The 14,633-nt window shown below is 45.2% G+C and overlaps 1 protein-coding gene across 2 annotated transcripts in view; it reads right to left on the bottom strand.

Annotated features, from left to right (window-relative positions):
* The window catches only part of cib2 (calcium and integrin binding family member 2), a 290,432-nt gene that overhangs the window by 232,013 nt on the left and 43,786 nt on the right, over positions 1-14,633 (bottom strand). For both annotated transcript variants that reach the window (XM_087981963.1, XM_043680152.2), the window contains exon 2: positions 681-715. Coding sequence is in view for 1 of the 2 variants with exons in the window: in XM_043680152.2 (XP_043536087.1) it covers positions 681-715 (35 nt within the window). In the remaining variant the exon portion in view is untranslated. The remainder of the gene's footprint in view (positions 1-680; positions 716-14,633) is intronic.

Raw genomic sequence — 14,633 nt, 5'->3', positions numbered from 1 at the left:
AGATTAAAATAGGAACTGTGGATCAATTGGAGCAGCCAGACTGTTTAAATGCTGATGGAATGTTGATACACACATGGGTCTCCATAAGATGGTATGGTGCACCCTTGCCACTGAGCCACCTGGTTGGTATATAAATCCCACTTCATGGGGAGTGCTGCACTGTCAGGTGTGCTTTTTTCAGGCCAGGTGTTAAACAAAGCAACCTCCACACCTCCCATCACCACCATCTGTCTTTTCAGATCCTGCTATTTACAGGAAGAGAAGGTGGGGTTTATCCTCAATATTTATCCCCAATGTGACATCGTAAACTCAGATCAGCTGGTGTAAAATCCTGTTCCTGTTTGTGGGAGCTTACTGTGCACAGTTTGGCTGCCACATTAGAAGTCTGACCACATCTCAAATGTGACAAAATTGACTCCAAAGCAGCAACGTTCTGAAGTCCCAAACACAGGCTCTTTCTTTAAAATGAAGGTATTTGTGAACAAATCTGCTTCTGAAATATAGACAAACTGAGAGGGCAGCAATTAACATTATCAATTTGGCTGCGTGTTACCTGGCCAACACACAGATCTGTTAGAGCCTATTGGCTATCAGTTTGGGAGTACAGAATCTCATACTGATTCAATAGTGTACACAGGAGAGCCCCAAATCCACATCAGCTCAGTCAGGTTGCCACTCACCGAAGGATCTCTTTGCGGGTAAAAAAAGTACAGTCCTGTAAGAGAGAAAACAGCAATTTTAGTCCAACTGCACTGAGGGAGTCGCCACAACACACAGTTTCTTTACTGAGGAAAGCCATGCTTTTACAAATGACTTCACAAGGCAGTCAGCATTCACAGCCTGGCCCCCAATGGCAGGTCTGTCCTTCAATTGTTAACAATTCAGATTTATTGCACACAGTGATCAATATGAGCCCAGTCACCCATATTTTAATAGGTTGACAGCTAAAATTACCAATTTGCTCAATGGCCTTTGCCACAAAAGATCATTTGGTTTCTTCTTTATTCAATGGTTCAAACTCATGTCACCAGGAAGATATTCATACAAGATTATCTTGCTTTTCTGGACACTGTGCATGTGGAATAGGAAACCATTGTATCACTAAATTAGCTTGCGTGATATGCCATTGTTTTCCAGACCTCTTTATAAAAACCCACACACGGTTGATTGGGATTCTGATTGGCAATATTCCTCACAAATGTCTCGGAGTTTTCAATATCGCAACATCATTTTGAGTTCTTTACTGTAAAGCAGGTCTCGCCTACAGCAACATGGCCTTCACTGTGGGCAGGGCAATGAGGCATCTCCAATGTAGCCCAGGTCAGATCAGGAATCCAACTCTTCTCACTGTCAGCACCAATTTGATCCATACAAGATGTCCACTTGTCAAGTGATATAGTGTCAAGCTCTTTATTTGCATAATACCAAGGCCGAAGTTTTATCTCCTATGAATTCTGACCTTTTGCCGCTGCCCATTTGGAGGGCAATTAGCACACTTTCAGCTAATTTTCAGACTGTACTTTCTAGATGCTGTATTGGCAAGTTTTGTGGCACTTCAGTGCCTGAAATTAATCTCTGGACCTTTCTTCACTTTTTATCACAGTTAGACCATTCAGAACTATCTATTTCTAATATACTATAATTGATAAAATAATAATACATCAGTTGGGAGACTGTTACAATTGTTGTAAGTTTGCTATTAGCTGGGTATTTTATCTGATGCAACAATTGTTACTCCTCAATACACAAGACCTGGGTTTGAATATCAAGGTATTGAAATGTTCAACAGACATTCATAATAACAAACTAAGATATACAAATACTATATTCACAGGCTAATGTTAAGATGTGCAGTTATAAAGAGCAGCGTGCTTCAATACAATGCCACATTTTGAGTTATTCTGATGTAAAATGTAGTTGGAGACCTTCATACCTTCAGGTCACGTGCTATGATGTCATGACAGAATCACACGCATGCCTCCTAAAGGTACACTGACCTACTGATATTGACAGAATGCAACAATAACCAAAATAAGAAATAAAATCTCATCAATCTTGAGTCCAAATTATTTAAAGAGACAGTGCCAAAACTCCAGAATGCACAATTGCCAGCCTGTTCAACATCCATTGATCTTGACTTGAATGTGTCATAGTACAATAGAATCACACAAAAGGATGAATGCTAATATTCTTAAAGACTCAGGAAATTCATCTAAAAAGTATTTACCATCTGGTACAAATGCTACCTAAATGTTGATGTGCAACTCTGATGATATTCTGTGGACTGAAATGTGAAACTGATGGCTGAGCACTTCAATTAAGAAAACAGAAGTTAATCTAGACCTTGGGGCAGGATTATTTAAGATGTCTAGTGTTTCAATATGAGCTCTTACACCTGACTCCCTTTAATTATTAAGCTTCTCTCTACCCTCTAAATATTTTTCCAATTTCCTAATCAGCATATTGTGTCATCATATTGGGTTACCACTGTGATAAAAGGACAAATCTACCTGGGTGCCCTGGCAGTAACAGCAATGACTGAAACTGTGCAAACTGAAACAGGAGCCAGATTCAGTTCAAAATTCAATTATTGAAGCACGCAGGACACGCAAGACTCAAACATACTCCAGATCCTTACTCTGTTTACAAACTATCATCTATTTTAAAAATTAATTCACAGGATGTGGGTGTCAGTGGTTGGACCAGCATTTATTGGCAGATAAGTGTTAACCATAATGCTGTGGGACTGGACCATGTGGACCCAGCCCGGTTAAGAACAGCAAATTTCCTTCCCTAAAGATCATCAGTGAGCTAGATAAGTTGTTAACAACAGTTTTGTCCCTCCCCGCCTTCTTTGTGATGGGAGATTGTCAGTTCAGAAGGTGTAATCTCAGAATAAAGGGCTGCCCATTTAAAACAGAAATGAGGAGGAATTTCTTCTCTAGAGGATAGTGAATTTGTGGAATTCTTTACCACAGAGGGTTGCTGAGGCTGTGTTATTAAGTATAGTCAAGTTTGTGATAGATTTTTAATCAGTAAGAGTATCACTGCAAATGTGACCCCTGTATACAAAAATGAAAAGAAGCAAAAACTGGGTCATTATAGACCAATTAACTGAACATCTATTGTTGGAAAAGTGTTGCCTCCATTATCAAGGAAGTAGAAGAAGTAAGGAAGAAAGCTGGAACACAAAGGGACTTGGGTGTACCTGTGCATGAAACACAGTAAGGTAGCTTATGGATGGAGCAGGTAATCAGGAAGACTAATGGAATGTTAACCCTTATTTCAAAAGGATCAGAATATAAGTGGAGGGAAGTCTTACTGCAATTGTACAAGATGCTGGTGAGACCACACCTGGAGTTTTGTGAACATTTCTGGTCCCTTATTTAAGAAAGCTGGTACTCCTCATGTCCACTTCCCTGCCCTTTACCCATAAATAAGCCTTAAATATACAGAAGGACTCTGTCCCCACAGCTGTCTGCAGCAGAGTTCCAAAGACATACAATCCTCTGTGTGAGGGTAGGAACTGCTGCTTTTGGCCTAGTCTAGATGCCTCAATCAGGCACTCAATGCTTTTTAATAAGGGGAGTTCCACCCCATTCCAGCAGGATAAACTTGTGTCCTAAGGGAAGCACCATCATGCTGCACTACTCATACTTAACCCTCAAGCCACCAGTAAATTACACAGGAATAATTGGTACCAAATGGCTCAATGAAGTCAAACTGACATCCCACCCTGAGTGGGCAAGTGGGTAAAACCCAATGACTGCAGATGCTGGAAACCAGATTCTAGATTAGAGCGGTGCTGGAAAGGCACAGCAGTTCAGGCAGCATCCGAGGAGCAGGAAAATCGACGTTTCAGGCAAAAGCCCTTCATCAGGAATACAGGCAGAGTGTCTGAAGGGTGGAGAGATAAATTTAGATTTAGATTTAGATTAGATTACTTAGATTACTTACAGTGTGGAAACAGGCCCTTCTGCCCTACAAGTCCACACCGCCCCGCCGAAGCGCAACCCACCCATACCCCTACATTTACCCCTTACCTAACACTACGGGCAATTTAGCATGGCCAATTCACCTGACCCGCACATCTTTGGACTGTGGGAGGAAACCGGAGCACCCGGAGGAAACCCACGCAGACACGGGGAGAACGTGAAAACTCCACACAGTCAGTCGCTTGAGGCGGGAATCGAACCCGGGTCTCGAGCGCTGTGAGGCAGCAGTGCTAACCACTGTGCCACCGTGCCGCCCACGGTGAGAGGAGGGTGGGGGTGGGGAGAAAGTAGCATAGAGTACAATAGGTGAGTGGGGGTGGGGATGGAGGTGATAGGTCAGAGAGGAGGGTGGAGTGAATAGGTGGAAAGAAAGAAATGCAGGTAGGACAAGTCATGGGGACAGTGCTGAGCTGGAATTTTGGAACTGGGGTGAGGTGGGGGAAGGGGAAATGAGGAAACTGGTGAAGTCCATATTGATGCCCTGGGGTTGAAGTGTTCCAAGGCGGAAGATGAGGCATTCTTCCTCCAGACGTCGGGTGGTGGGGAAGCAGCAGTGAAGGAGGCCCAGGACCTCCATGTCCTCGGCTGAGTGGGAGGGGGAGTTGAAATGTTGGGCCACGGGGCGGTGTGATTGATTGGTGCGGGTGTCCCAGAGATGTTCCCTAAAGCACTCTGCTAGGAGGTGTCCAGTCTCCCCAATGTAGAGCAGAGCGCATCGGGAGCAACGGATACAATAAATGATATTGGTGGATGTGCAGGTAAAACTTTGATGGATGTGGAAGGCTTCTTTAGGGCCTTGGATAGAGGTGAGGGAGGAGGTGTGGGCACAGGTTTTGCAGTTCCTGTAGTGGCAGGAGAAGGTGCCAGGACGGGAGGGTGGATAGTAGGGGGGCGTTGACCTGACCAGGTAGTCACGGAGGGAACGGTTTTTGCGGAAGGCGGAAAGGGGTGGGGAGGGAAATATATCCCTGGTGGTGGGGTCCATATGGAGGTGGACGAAATATCGTCGGATGATTTGGTTTATGCGAAGGTTGGTAGGGTGGAAGGTGATCACCAGGGGGGTTCTGTCCTTATTACGGTTGGAGGGGTGGGGTCTGAGGGCGGAGGTGCGGGATGTGGACGAGATGCATTGGAGGGCATCTTTAACCACATGGGAAGGGAAATTGAGGTCTCTAAAGAAGGAGGCCATCTGGTGTGTTCTGTGGTGGAACTGGTCCTCCTGGGAGCAGATACGGCAGAGGCAGAGGAATTGGGAATACGGGATGGCATGTTTGCAGGAGGTAGGATGGGAAGAGGAGTAATCCAGGTAGCTGTGGGAGTCGATGGGTTTGTAAAACATGTCGGTGTCAAGTCGGTCGTCATTAATGGAGATAGAGAGGTCCAGGAAGGGAAGGGAGGTGTCAGAGATGGTCCAGTAAATTTAAGATCAGGGTGGAATGTGTTGGTGAAGTTGATGAATTGCTTAACCACCTCGCGGGAGTACGGGATGGCGCCAATGCAGTCATCAATGTAGCGGAGGAAGAGGTGGGGAATGGTGCCGGTGTAACTACGGAAGATGGACTGCTCTACGTAGCCAACAAAGAGACAGGCATAGCTGGGGCCCATACATATGCCCATGGCTACACCTTTGGTCTGGAGGAAGTGGGAGGATTCGAAAGCGAAATTGTTAAGGCTGAGGACCAGTTCGGCCAAACGAATGAGAATGTCGGTTGAAGGGTACTGTTGGGGCTGTCGGGAGAGGAAGAACCGGAGGGCTTGGAGGCCCTGGTCATGGCGGATGGAGGTGTAGAGGGATTGGATATCCATGGTGAAGATGAGGCGTTGGCGGCCAGGGAAACGAAAGTCTTGGAGGAGGTGGAGGGCTTGGGTGGTGTCATGAACCCTGAGGGGAACACTACCCCTACTCATGACTCCACCCCCATTCGCCCCAGCACCACAGGGTATGTAGGGAGTTCCTGGACTAGGGGGAACAGGACAGTGTCGAGGTAGGTAGAGATGAGTTCAGTGGGGCAGGAGCATGCTGAGACAATTGGTCGGCCAGGGTGGTCAGGCTTGTGGATCTTGGGAAGGAGGTAGTGGAGGGCAATGCGTTGTGAGGGTGAGAGGTTGAAGTGGGGGAGGGGGGTTAGACAGGTTGAGGCGGTTAATGTCCCGGCGGCAGTTGGAAATGAAAAGGTCGAGGGCAGGTAATAGGCCAGCACGAGGTGTCCAGCTGGATGGAGTGTGTTGGAGGTGGGCGAAGGGGTCCTCGGAAGGTGGGTGGGAGTCCTGATTGTAAAAGTAAGCTCAGAGGTGGAGGCGGCGGAAGAAGTGTTCGACGTCACGGCATGTATTAAATTCATTGATGCATGGGCGGAGGGGGATGAAGGTGAGTCCTTTGCTGAGTGGGAGGTCTGGAGGGATGGTGAAAACTTGGCAGGGCTGGGAGCTAGGGCCTGGTGTGGGTATGGAGCTGGGAGTCGGAGAGGAGCCCGTAACTGGTATGGTGGTGGGGGGGACGGGGGTGAAGTCATGAGCAGGGCTAGTGTTCCCCTCAGGGTTCTGGGGAGCGGAGATGGTGACAGTGGGATCTGTGGGGGGCATGTCAGCAGGATGCAGGTGAGTGGCGTTGGTGGGGGCAGAACTGGTGGCAAACATGGCAGTAGGAGGAGTGGACGTCACTGAGCATGTAACATCAGTGATGATGTGAGGGCTGGAAGTGATGTCACATGTTGTGCATGAGGAGTTGTGAGGCGGAAGTGGCTGTGGAAGCGGCCATGATGGGGGCGGAAGTGACGTCAACAATCAGCGTGGGGATGGTAGCTGCACCAGCTGCATGGCTAATGGTGTCCGAGCAGTTCCAAGTTGCTTATATGAGCCAATACACAACTCCATCTTAATCATTGGAATTGTTGCTGAGGTTGCTGGGAGGCTGATGTGATGAAATGCACCCAGCCTCCATGTTCCCTCACCCCCTCCCCCATGACAGACTGCATTAAGTTCAGCCTATGGAGTTGTTTATCAAGACTTCCCAAAGAGGGAATCAGGACCCCATTTTGGGGTCATGACCTTTGAGACAGCAATGGCTAACTGCCATCCCTGCCTTCCCCCTACTCCAATAGGACATCCCGTTACCCTTGTTGCTCACTGAGGTGGTCATGATAATTTTTAAGTCTTGCATTTTTGCAGTCACAGTGGGAGAAGGTTTGGAAGGCTTTGCTGTTTTTAATGCAGAAATGTGTGGACTGTCATATAGAAAAGAACATAAAAAGTGGTCTGAGAACAAGTATGGCAATAGGACACATTGATACTGCGGCCATAACATGTCTGAGTGTTCCAACTAAACCAGTGAGTACTGTCATTTCAACGTAGATTTAAATACTGTCTAACTGTCTGCCTGTGACATCTGATATTGTCTATCCTTGAACTCCACTAAGTTGAAGAGTACTTTATAAGGATGCATAGGTCTCTAAAACAATGCCCCAAAAATACACTCCACTTTTCAAATCAATGACTGGTTTGCAAGGAATTAAACAACATAGTGTCAGAAATTTCATCTTTTTAACCTCTCTCACTATATGGGTGCATTGCTGGCTAGGCCAGCGTTTATTACCCAGCTGTTGTGAAGGTGATGGTGAGCTGCCTTCATGAGACACTGTAGTGCGTATGCTGTAGGTGGGCCCACAAATAACATTCAGAAAAAGGACAAGATTTGCATTCGGTGAGGGAGTCAATTACAAAAACTAGTGATGAGCAAAGTAGAAAAGTTGAATCAAAAGATTTGGAAATGATATTTTTCCAAAACACTATGCTTAGGGACTCCATGTGTTACACAGAATTCCCGATCAAGAAGTGCGTGACCTCCTCCCAGACATCCACTTTGGTCACACAGCAGAACATTCGATAGGTCCGGTCTACCTCATTCCAATTGGATTTTTGTCTCAACTCAGTTTGTACTGATTCAAAGAGTTTAAACACTGAGCAATGATCTGAGTGAGTTGTTCAAATCAATAAAAAGATTGAATGGTGAAATGGTTTCCTGTACTGGGGGTTAAGGCACGAGCATTAATCATAAACATCGAGCTAGATTATTTAGGAGGGAAATCAATAAGAGATTTTTCAAAGATTGGAAGATACCTTTGTCCTAAACTATTATGAATTCTGGGAGTCAATTGAGGTGTTAATGAGAGATATTGATGGATGTTTGTATTTTTAAGGGCATTGATGGCTATTGAGCAAAAGTAGTTTATAGTTGAGATGCAGGTCAACTTTGATGTAATTGAATGATGGAGCAGGTTTGAAGGGCTGAATGGCCTATGCCCCACTGATCTTCCTCCAACAAATGGGAACATTGTCCATTCTCCAGCTGCACTTGAAATTGATGTAATTTCATGCAAAATTCCCTTCAGAGGTCTATAATAGAATCTTCCATGACCATAGTTTCCCGCGCTATGTGGATGACAGAGCCCTCAACCGCATCCGACGTAACACCCGTGCTTCTGCCCTTACCCTTTCCCATCACTCACAACAGTGTGATCAGGTCCCCTTTATTCTCAACTTTCATCCCACCAACCTCCACATTCAAAGTATTATTCTCCTCCATTTCAGACAACTCCAGGAGAACAGCACCACCAAGCATATTTTCCTCTCACTCTCCCTGTCTGTATTTCATAGGGATCCTTCTCTATGGCATCTTCCCACATAACTGCATAAGGTGCAACACCTGCCCCTTCACCTCCCCCCTGTTCACCATCCAAAGGCTTAAACAGTCTTTCCAGATGAAGCAGCATTTCATCTGTACCTCCTCTGATCCTGTGTATTGTTTTCACTGCACTCAAGGTTGCTTACTCTGCATTGGAGAAACCAAATACAGACTGAGGTGACCACTTTGCAGGTCCATGTACAAGCAGGACCCCAACCTTCCTGTAGCTGGTCACTTTAACACAGTGTCCTGCTCGCATGCCCATTTGCCTGTCCTTGGCATGCTGCAATTCTCCAGCAAATCACATCAAAAACTAGAGGAGCAACATCTCATCTTCAAACTAGGTTCTTTACAACCTTCTGGGCCAAATATGGAGTTCAGCATCGTCAAAGTGTGAACCCATTCCTTCGCCTTCTTTTAGCTTTGCTTGTCACATTCTTTGTCACTTTGTCTTCTCTCCCTTCCCCGCTCCCCTACCCCCCCCCCCCCCCCCCTCCCCTGTCTATTCTTTCTAGGCAAAAGTGAGGACTGCAGATGCTGGAAATCAGAGTCTAGATTAGAGTGGTGCTGGAAAAACAAAGCAGGTCAGACAGCATCCGCGGTGCAGGAAAGACGAGTTTCGGGCAAAAGCCCTTCATCAGGAATGATGGCAGGGAGCCTCTGGGGTGGAGAGATAAATGGGAGGGGGTGGGGCTGGGGAGAAGGTAGCAAAGAGTATAATAGGTGGATGGGGGTGGGGATGAAGGTGATAGGTCAGAGAGGAGGGTGGAGCGGTTAAGTGGGAAGAAAGATTGGCAGGTAGGACAGGTCATGAGGAGAAAGTGAGGACTGCAGATGCTGGAGATCAGAGCTGAAAATGTGTTGCTGGAAAAGTGCAGCAGGTCAGGCAGCATCCAAGGAACAGGAGAATCGACGTTTCGGGCATAAGCCTGAAACGGTTGAGGGTTCCTGAAGAAGAGCTTATGCCCGAAACGTCGATTCTCCTGTTCCTTGGATGCTGCCTGACCTGCTGCGCTTTTCCAGCAACACATTTTCAGGACAGGTCATGAGGATGGTGCTGAGCTGGAAGATTGGAACTGGGGTAAGGTGGGGATAGGGGAAATGAGGAAACTATTCTTTCCAGTCATTGTTGACAGGTCATTGTTCTGCCATTCTCATATTGTGATTACTTAATCCGAACTATCAACATCCTTTCTCCCCCAGCATTTCAAGCACTACCTCCCCAACCCCTGACTATTGTATAAACGCTGCACCTTCCACTTCACTTCAGCTCTAATAAAGAGTCATTTCAACTCAAAACATTTGCTTGCTCTCTCTCCATGGATGCTGTGATAATGCTGTAATTTTAACAAGGTTATTTTGTCCTCGGATCTTTTTAAACGCGGTTATAAAGGCAGAGGTACTTAGGGGTCTAAGAAGAGCCTGGTTTAACAATGGCAGGGGAGTGGTCAGTTCTTCCGGTTCAGGTTTTATCTAGTTTGGTTTAGCTATGGCAATCACAAGATGCAAAAGTCCAGGAAAGATTGCAAGCTTCAGCAAATGATTCCTGACTGACTTTCTCTCTGAAATCTCTTTGGATGTTGTTCCCTCCTGCCTGTAAGAATCCGTGTTTCAATTTGTCTTTTTGCCAAGGGGTGTGTTAATGGAATGTTACTGGATTGGAACAGTTCCTTAATTAAGTTGCTGTATCGGGTCAGTTAAGTTTTCCAATAGTTAAGATTTTCTAAATTACATTTTCTTTTGTTTGTATTTCAACTGTAGTGTTTAAATAAATTCTGCTTTGCTTAAAGCTGAGTGGTTTGACCAGCTGCATCACACCTGGAATATCCACTCACATCTGCTTGAAGTTAGGGTCTAGGCAACCTTCTTAAAATATTTGGGGAGGGGGGTTCTGGCTTGGTCCATTACAATGCTGCCTGAGCTGCTGCAGTCTCACATATTTTTTGTTTACACGTTCCTTTTGCAGTGATTTGTTACTGTATAGCATCTTGTTCACTGACTTTACCCTGAGCCCAGCAGAATAAAGAAAGATGGGGCTTTCATACTGACTCCTATCTTCAGTGGAACTCATTACAAACGCAAAGAGTTTTTTTTTCAAAGTTTATTAGTACTTATTAATAGATTGAGGGCATTGCACTGAGACAAGCAACCCAGAGATATGTAGAATCATAGATGAACACAGACCTGCTGAATTTCTCCAGCACTTGCTTTTTTTTTCAGATTTCCAGCATCAGCCTATCTTTGTTTTTGTACTATTGCATTTATGCAGTGCCTTTAGAAAGATAAAAACATGCTATCTCACAGATTTGTTACAATTTGACATCAGTAAATATTAAAAGAAAGATGAGTCAAAGAGATAGGGTTGTTGGACCATAAAAAGCACCAATTCTGCCAAATGTTGATCCAATTTAATCAGAGCAGACCCAGGTATAGTTCTGGGTGAATGGGGTGTAAAGCAGCAAAAACAACCTAGGATGTGGGATAAAGGGTGGGAGGAGTTCAGATAAGCAGCAAATCCATGCCAGACAGGTACTTAAATCTATACAAGGTAGTTAAAGTAAATTTCCAACTCATTAAACCTTCAATTGTGCACATTCAGCACAAGATGTTTAAGGACCTATGTTGGGGAATGTTCTTCAACTTATTATGATTCCAAAAATAAATCATTTAAAGGCACATAAACTACAGAACAGGGCTGAATTCTTCCAGCCTTCTGGAGACCAACTGGGAGATGGGAATACTGGGAAAATGGCAATGGAATGGGTAGAGAGGGAAACGCAAAATCTTCCTGCTGCTATAGCATGTAAGCAGTGTGGAAACCTCACTGGCATAGTTACCTACTGGGCTATCAACTGAGACAAACAAGTGTCCAGTAAGGCTTGGCACAAACACTCGCCTGTGTTTTATCATGATTGGGTAAGGCTGCCTCTCTGCTATGGGGAAGCCCTTCCTTCTACCTGGCTGCATGATGCCTCAGTGGTCAGATCCCAGGTTCAATTCTACCCTTGGATGACTGTCTATGTGGAGTTTGCACATTCTCCATGGGTGTGTGTAGGTTTCCCCTGGGTCCTTCGGTTTCTTCCCACGATCCAAAGAAGTGCAGGTTAGGTGGATTGGCCATGCTGTTGTGTCCAGGGATGTGCAGGTTATGTGGATTAGTCATGGGAAAATGCAGGTTAAAGGGATTGGGTGGGTTGTGGGTAAAATACTCTTTGAGAGTGGGTGTAGGTTCAAAGGGCTGCATGACCGGATTCTGCAGTGCAGGGATTCTATGATTTGCTGGCCCACATATGGACATTCCCTGGATTATTTTCCTGAACCCCTCTGAGCGACTTGACTGCCCAGCAGGCTCCAGAGCTTAAATTTCACTTCTCTTGAAGGGCGCTTTGGCACTGAGGCATCCTCTCCTTTGTCCTGCAGTTCCAGCAGTGGCCAGTCCTAGTGATGGCACTGATAAAGCTGCTGAGGGTTTTTCTTAATTCATTCACAGGATGAGGGCACCCCTGGCTTGGCCAGCATTTATTGCCCATCCCTAATAGTCTAACATTGCTGTGGGTCTGGAGTCACATGAAAGCCAGACCAGGTAAGAATGGCAGCTTCCTTCCCTAACTTCCTTCTTTCTGATGAATGTGCCCACACTGTGCTATTTACACCCTGTAGCTCCATTACCCCATTGTATTGTTGCTCCAGGATCCTAAAGCCCTATCACAATATGAACATCCTTTACTCCTTCAGACTTTCTCCTCCCCGACTGTCCACAGGATTTTTATGTTGAATTATCACATCATCAAGACAATGTGCCCTTGACTTATCTTGCTTTCATTCCAGCTCTTTTCAATTTAGGTGATAACCTGTATTTTGGCCTTGACCTTTCACCCCACCCATAATGCTCCACACAGTTATATGTCAATCTAAACTTCATAAACAATTGCCTAATTATTCAACTGGCCTCACATCAACATAACTCCATATCTTTCTGATATTACCACAGTATTTGCAACACTGTAGCAGATATTTTATGTTCCAAACATATGAATGATGAAAATATAACTAATTATGAAAGCACACATTAAATTCCAGAGAGTTGGAATAAACAAGTCCTTTCCTGAGTGGGACTGGCAGGTAGTGACGAGTGGGGTACCGTAGAATGCAATGTGGGACTCCAGCTGCTCACAAATATACACTAACGATTTGGACGCAGGAATTGAATGCAATTTTTCCAAATTTGCAGATGACACTAAGCTGGGTGCAGTTCAATCCGGGCATTTCAGAAGATCCAATTTTACAGCGAACAAGACAGTAAATGGAAAGGTACTGGGTAAAATTGATCTACAGGGAGATCTGGGTGTTCAGGTCCATTGTACCCTGAAGGTGGCAACGCAGGTCAATAGACTGGTCAAAGAGGCAGACGAAATGCTTTCCTTCATCAGCCGGGATATTGAGTATAACAGTTGGCAGATCATGTTACAGTTGTTTAGTACTTTAGTTCAGCCACATTTGGAACACTGTGTATAGTTCTGGTTGCCACGTTACCAAAAGGATGTGTATGCTTTGGAAAAGGTGCAGAGGAGATTCACCAGAATGTTGTCTGGTATGGAGGGTGCTAGCTATGAAGATTAGGTAGATGAAGATTGGGTAGATTAGGATTATTTTCATTAAAAAGACAGAGGTTGGGGGGGGCATGATTGAGGTCTACAAAATCATGAAAGGTGTGGACAGAGTAGATAGCAAGAAGCTTTTTCCCAGGGTGGGGAACTCAATTACTAGGGGTCATGAGTTCTAGGTGAGAGAGGAAAATTTTAAGGGAAATATGCATGGAAAGTCCTTTACTCAGAGATTGGTGGGTGCCTGGAATGCGTTGCCAGCGGAGGTGAAAGTGGTAGGCACAATAGCATCACTTAAGAATGGGCAGGGAGCAAAGGGATACAGATCATTGGAAAATAGGCAACAGGTTTAGAGAGAGAATCTGGATTGGTGCAGGCTTGGAGGGCCAAAGGGCCTGTTCCTGTGCTGTAATCTTCTTTGATGTTTGTTTGGGTGGTAGTGTGTGCTGTGAGGAGGATGCTAAGAGGCTGTAGGGTGACTTGGACAGGCTGGGTGAGTTGGCCAGTGCAATATAATGTGGATAAATGTGACGTTATCCACTTTGATGGCAAAAAATAGGAAGGCAGATTATTATCTGAATGGCAGCAGTTTAGGAAAATGTGAGATGCAATGGAAATTGGGTGTCATGGTGGAACAGTCACTGCACATTGGCATGCAGGTGCAGCAGGCAGTGAGGAAAGCTAAGGGCATGCTGGCCTTCACAGCAAAAGGATTTGCGTATAGGAGTAGGGATGCCTTGCTGCAGTTATACAGAGCCTTTGTGAGGCCACACCTTGAGTATCTTGAACATTTTTGTTCTTGTAGTCTGAGGAAGGACATTCTTGCTATTGAGGGAGCCCAGTGAAGGTTCTCTAGAGAGATTCCCAAGATGACAAGACTGACATTGAAGAAAGATTAAATCAATAGGGCTCGTACTCACTGGAATTTAGAAGAATGAAGAGGGATCTCATAGAAACATATATAAAATCCTGACGGGATTGAACAGGCTAGGTGCGGGAAGAATATTCCCGATGTTGGGAAATTCCAGGACTAGGGGTTACAGTCTAAGAATGAGGGAGAAGCCATTCAGAACTGTGATGAAGAAGCATTTCTTCATTCAGACATTTGTGAACCTGTAGAACTCTCTAGCACAGAAAGCTATTGGTGGCTCTTCCTTAGATATATTCAAGAGGGAGCTGGACTTGGCCCCTTGCGGCTAAAGAGATCAAGGGGTATGGAGAGAAAGCAGGAGTAGGATACTGAGATTGCATGGTCAGCCATGATCATATTGAATAGCGGTGCAGGCTTGAATGGTCAAATGGCCTACTCCTGCACTTATTTTCTATGTTTCTATAGTATGTGTAAAGTATGTG

This window comes from Chiloscyllium plagiosum, unplaced genomic scaffold (genome assembly GCF_037043375.1).
Source record: "Chiloscyllium plagiosum isolate Xiang-an unplaced genomic scaffold, Cpla_swu_hap1 HiC_scaffold_42, whole genome shotgun sequence".
In the NCBI taxonomy this organism is placed as follows: Eukaryota; Metazoa; Chordata; class Chondrichthyes; order Orectolobiformes; family Hemiscylliidae; genus Chiloscyllium; species Chiloscyllium plagiosum.
This window is presented reverse-complemented; position numbering and strand designations above follow the sequence as displayed.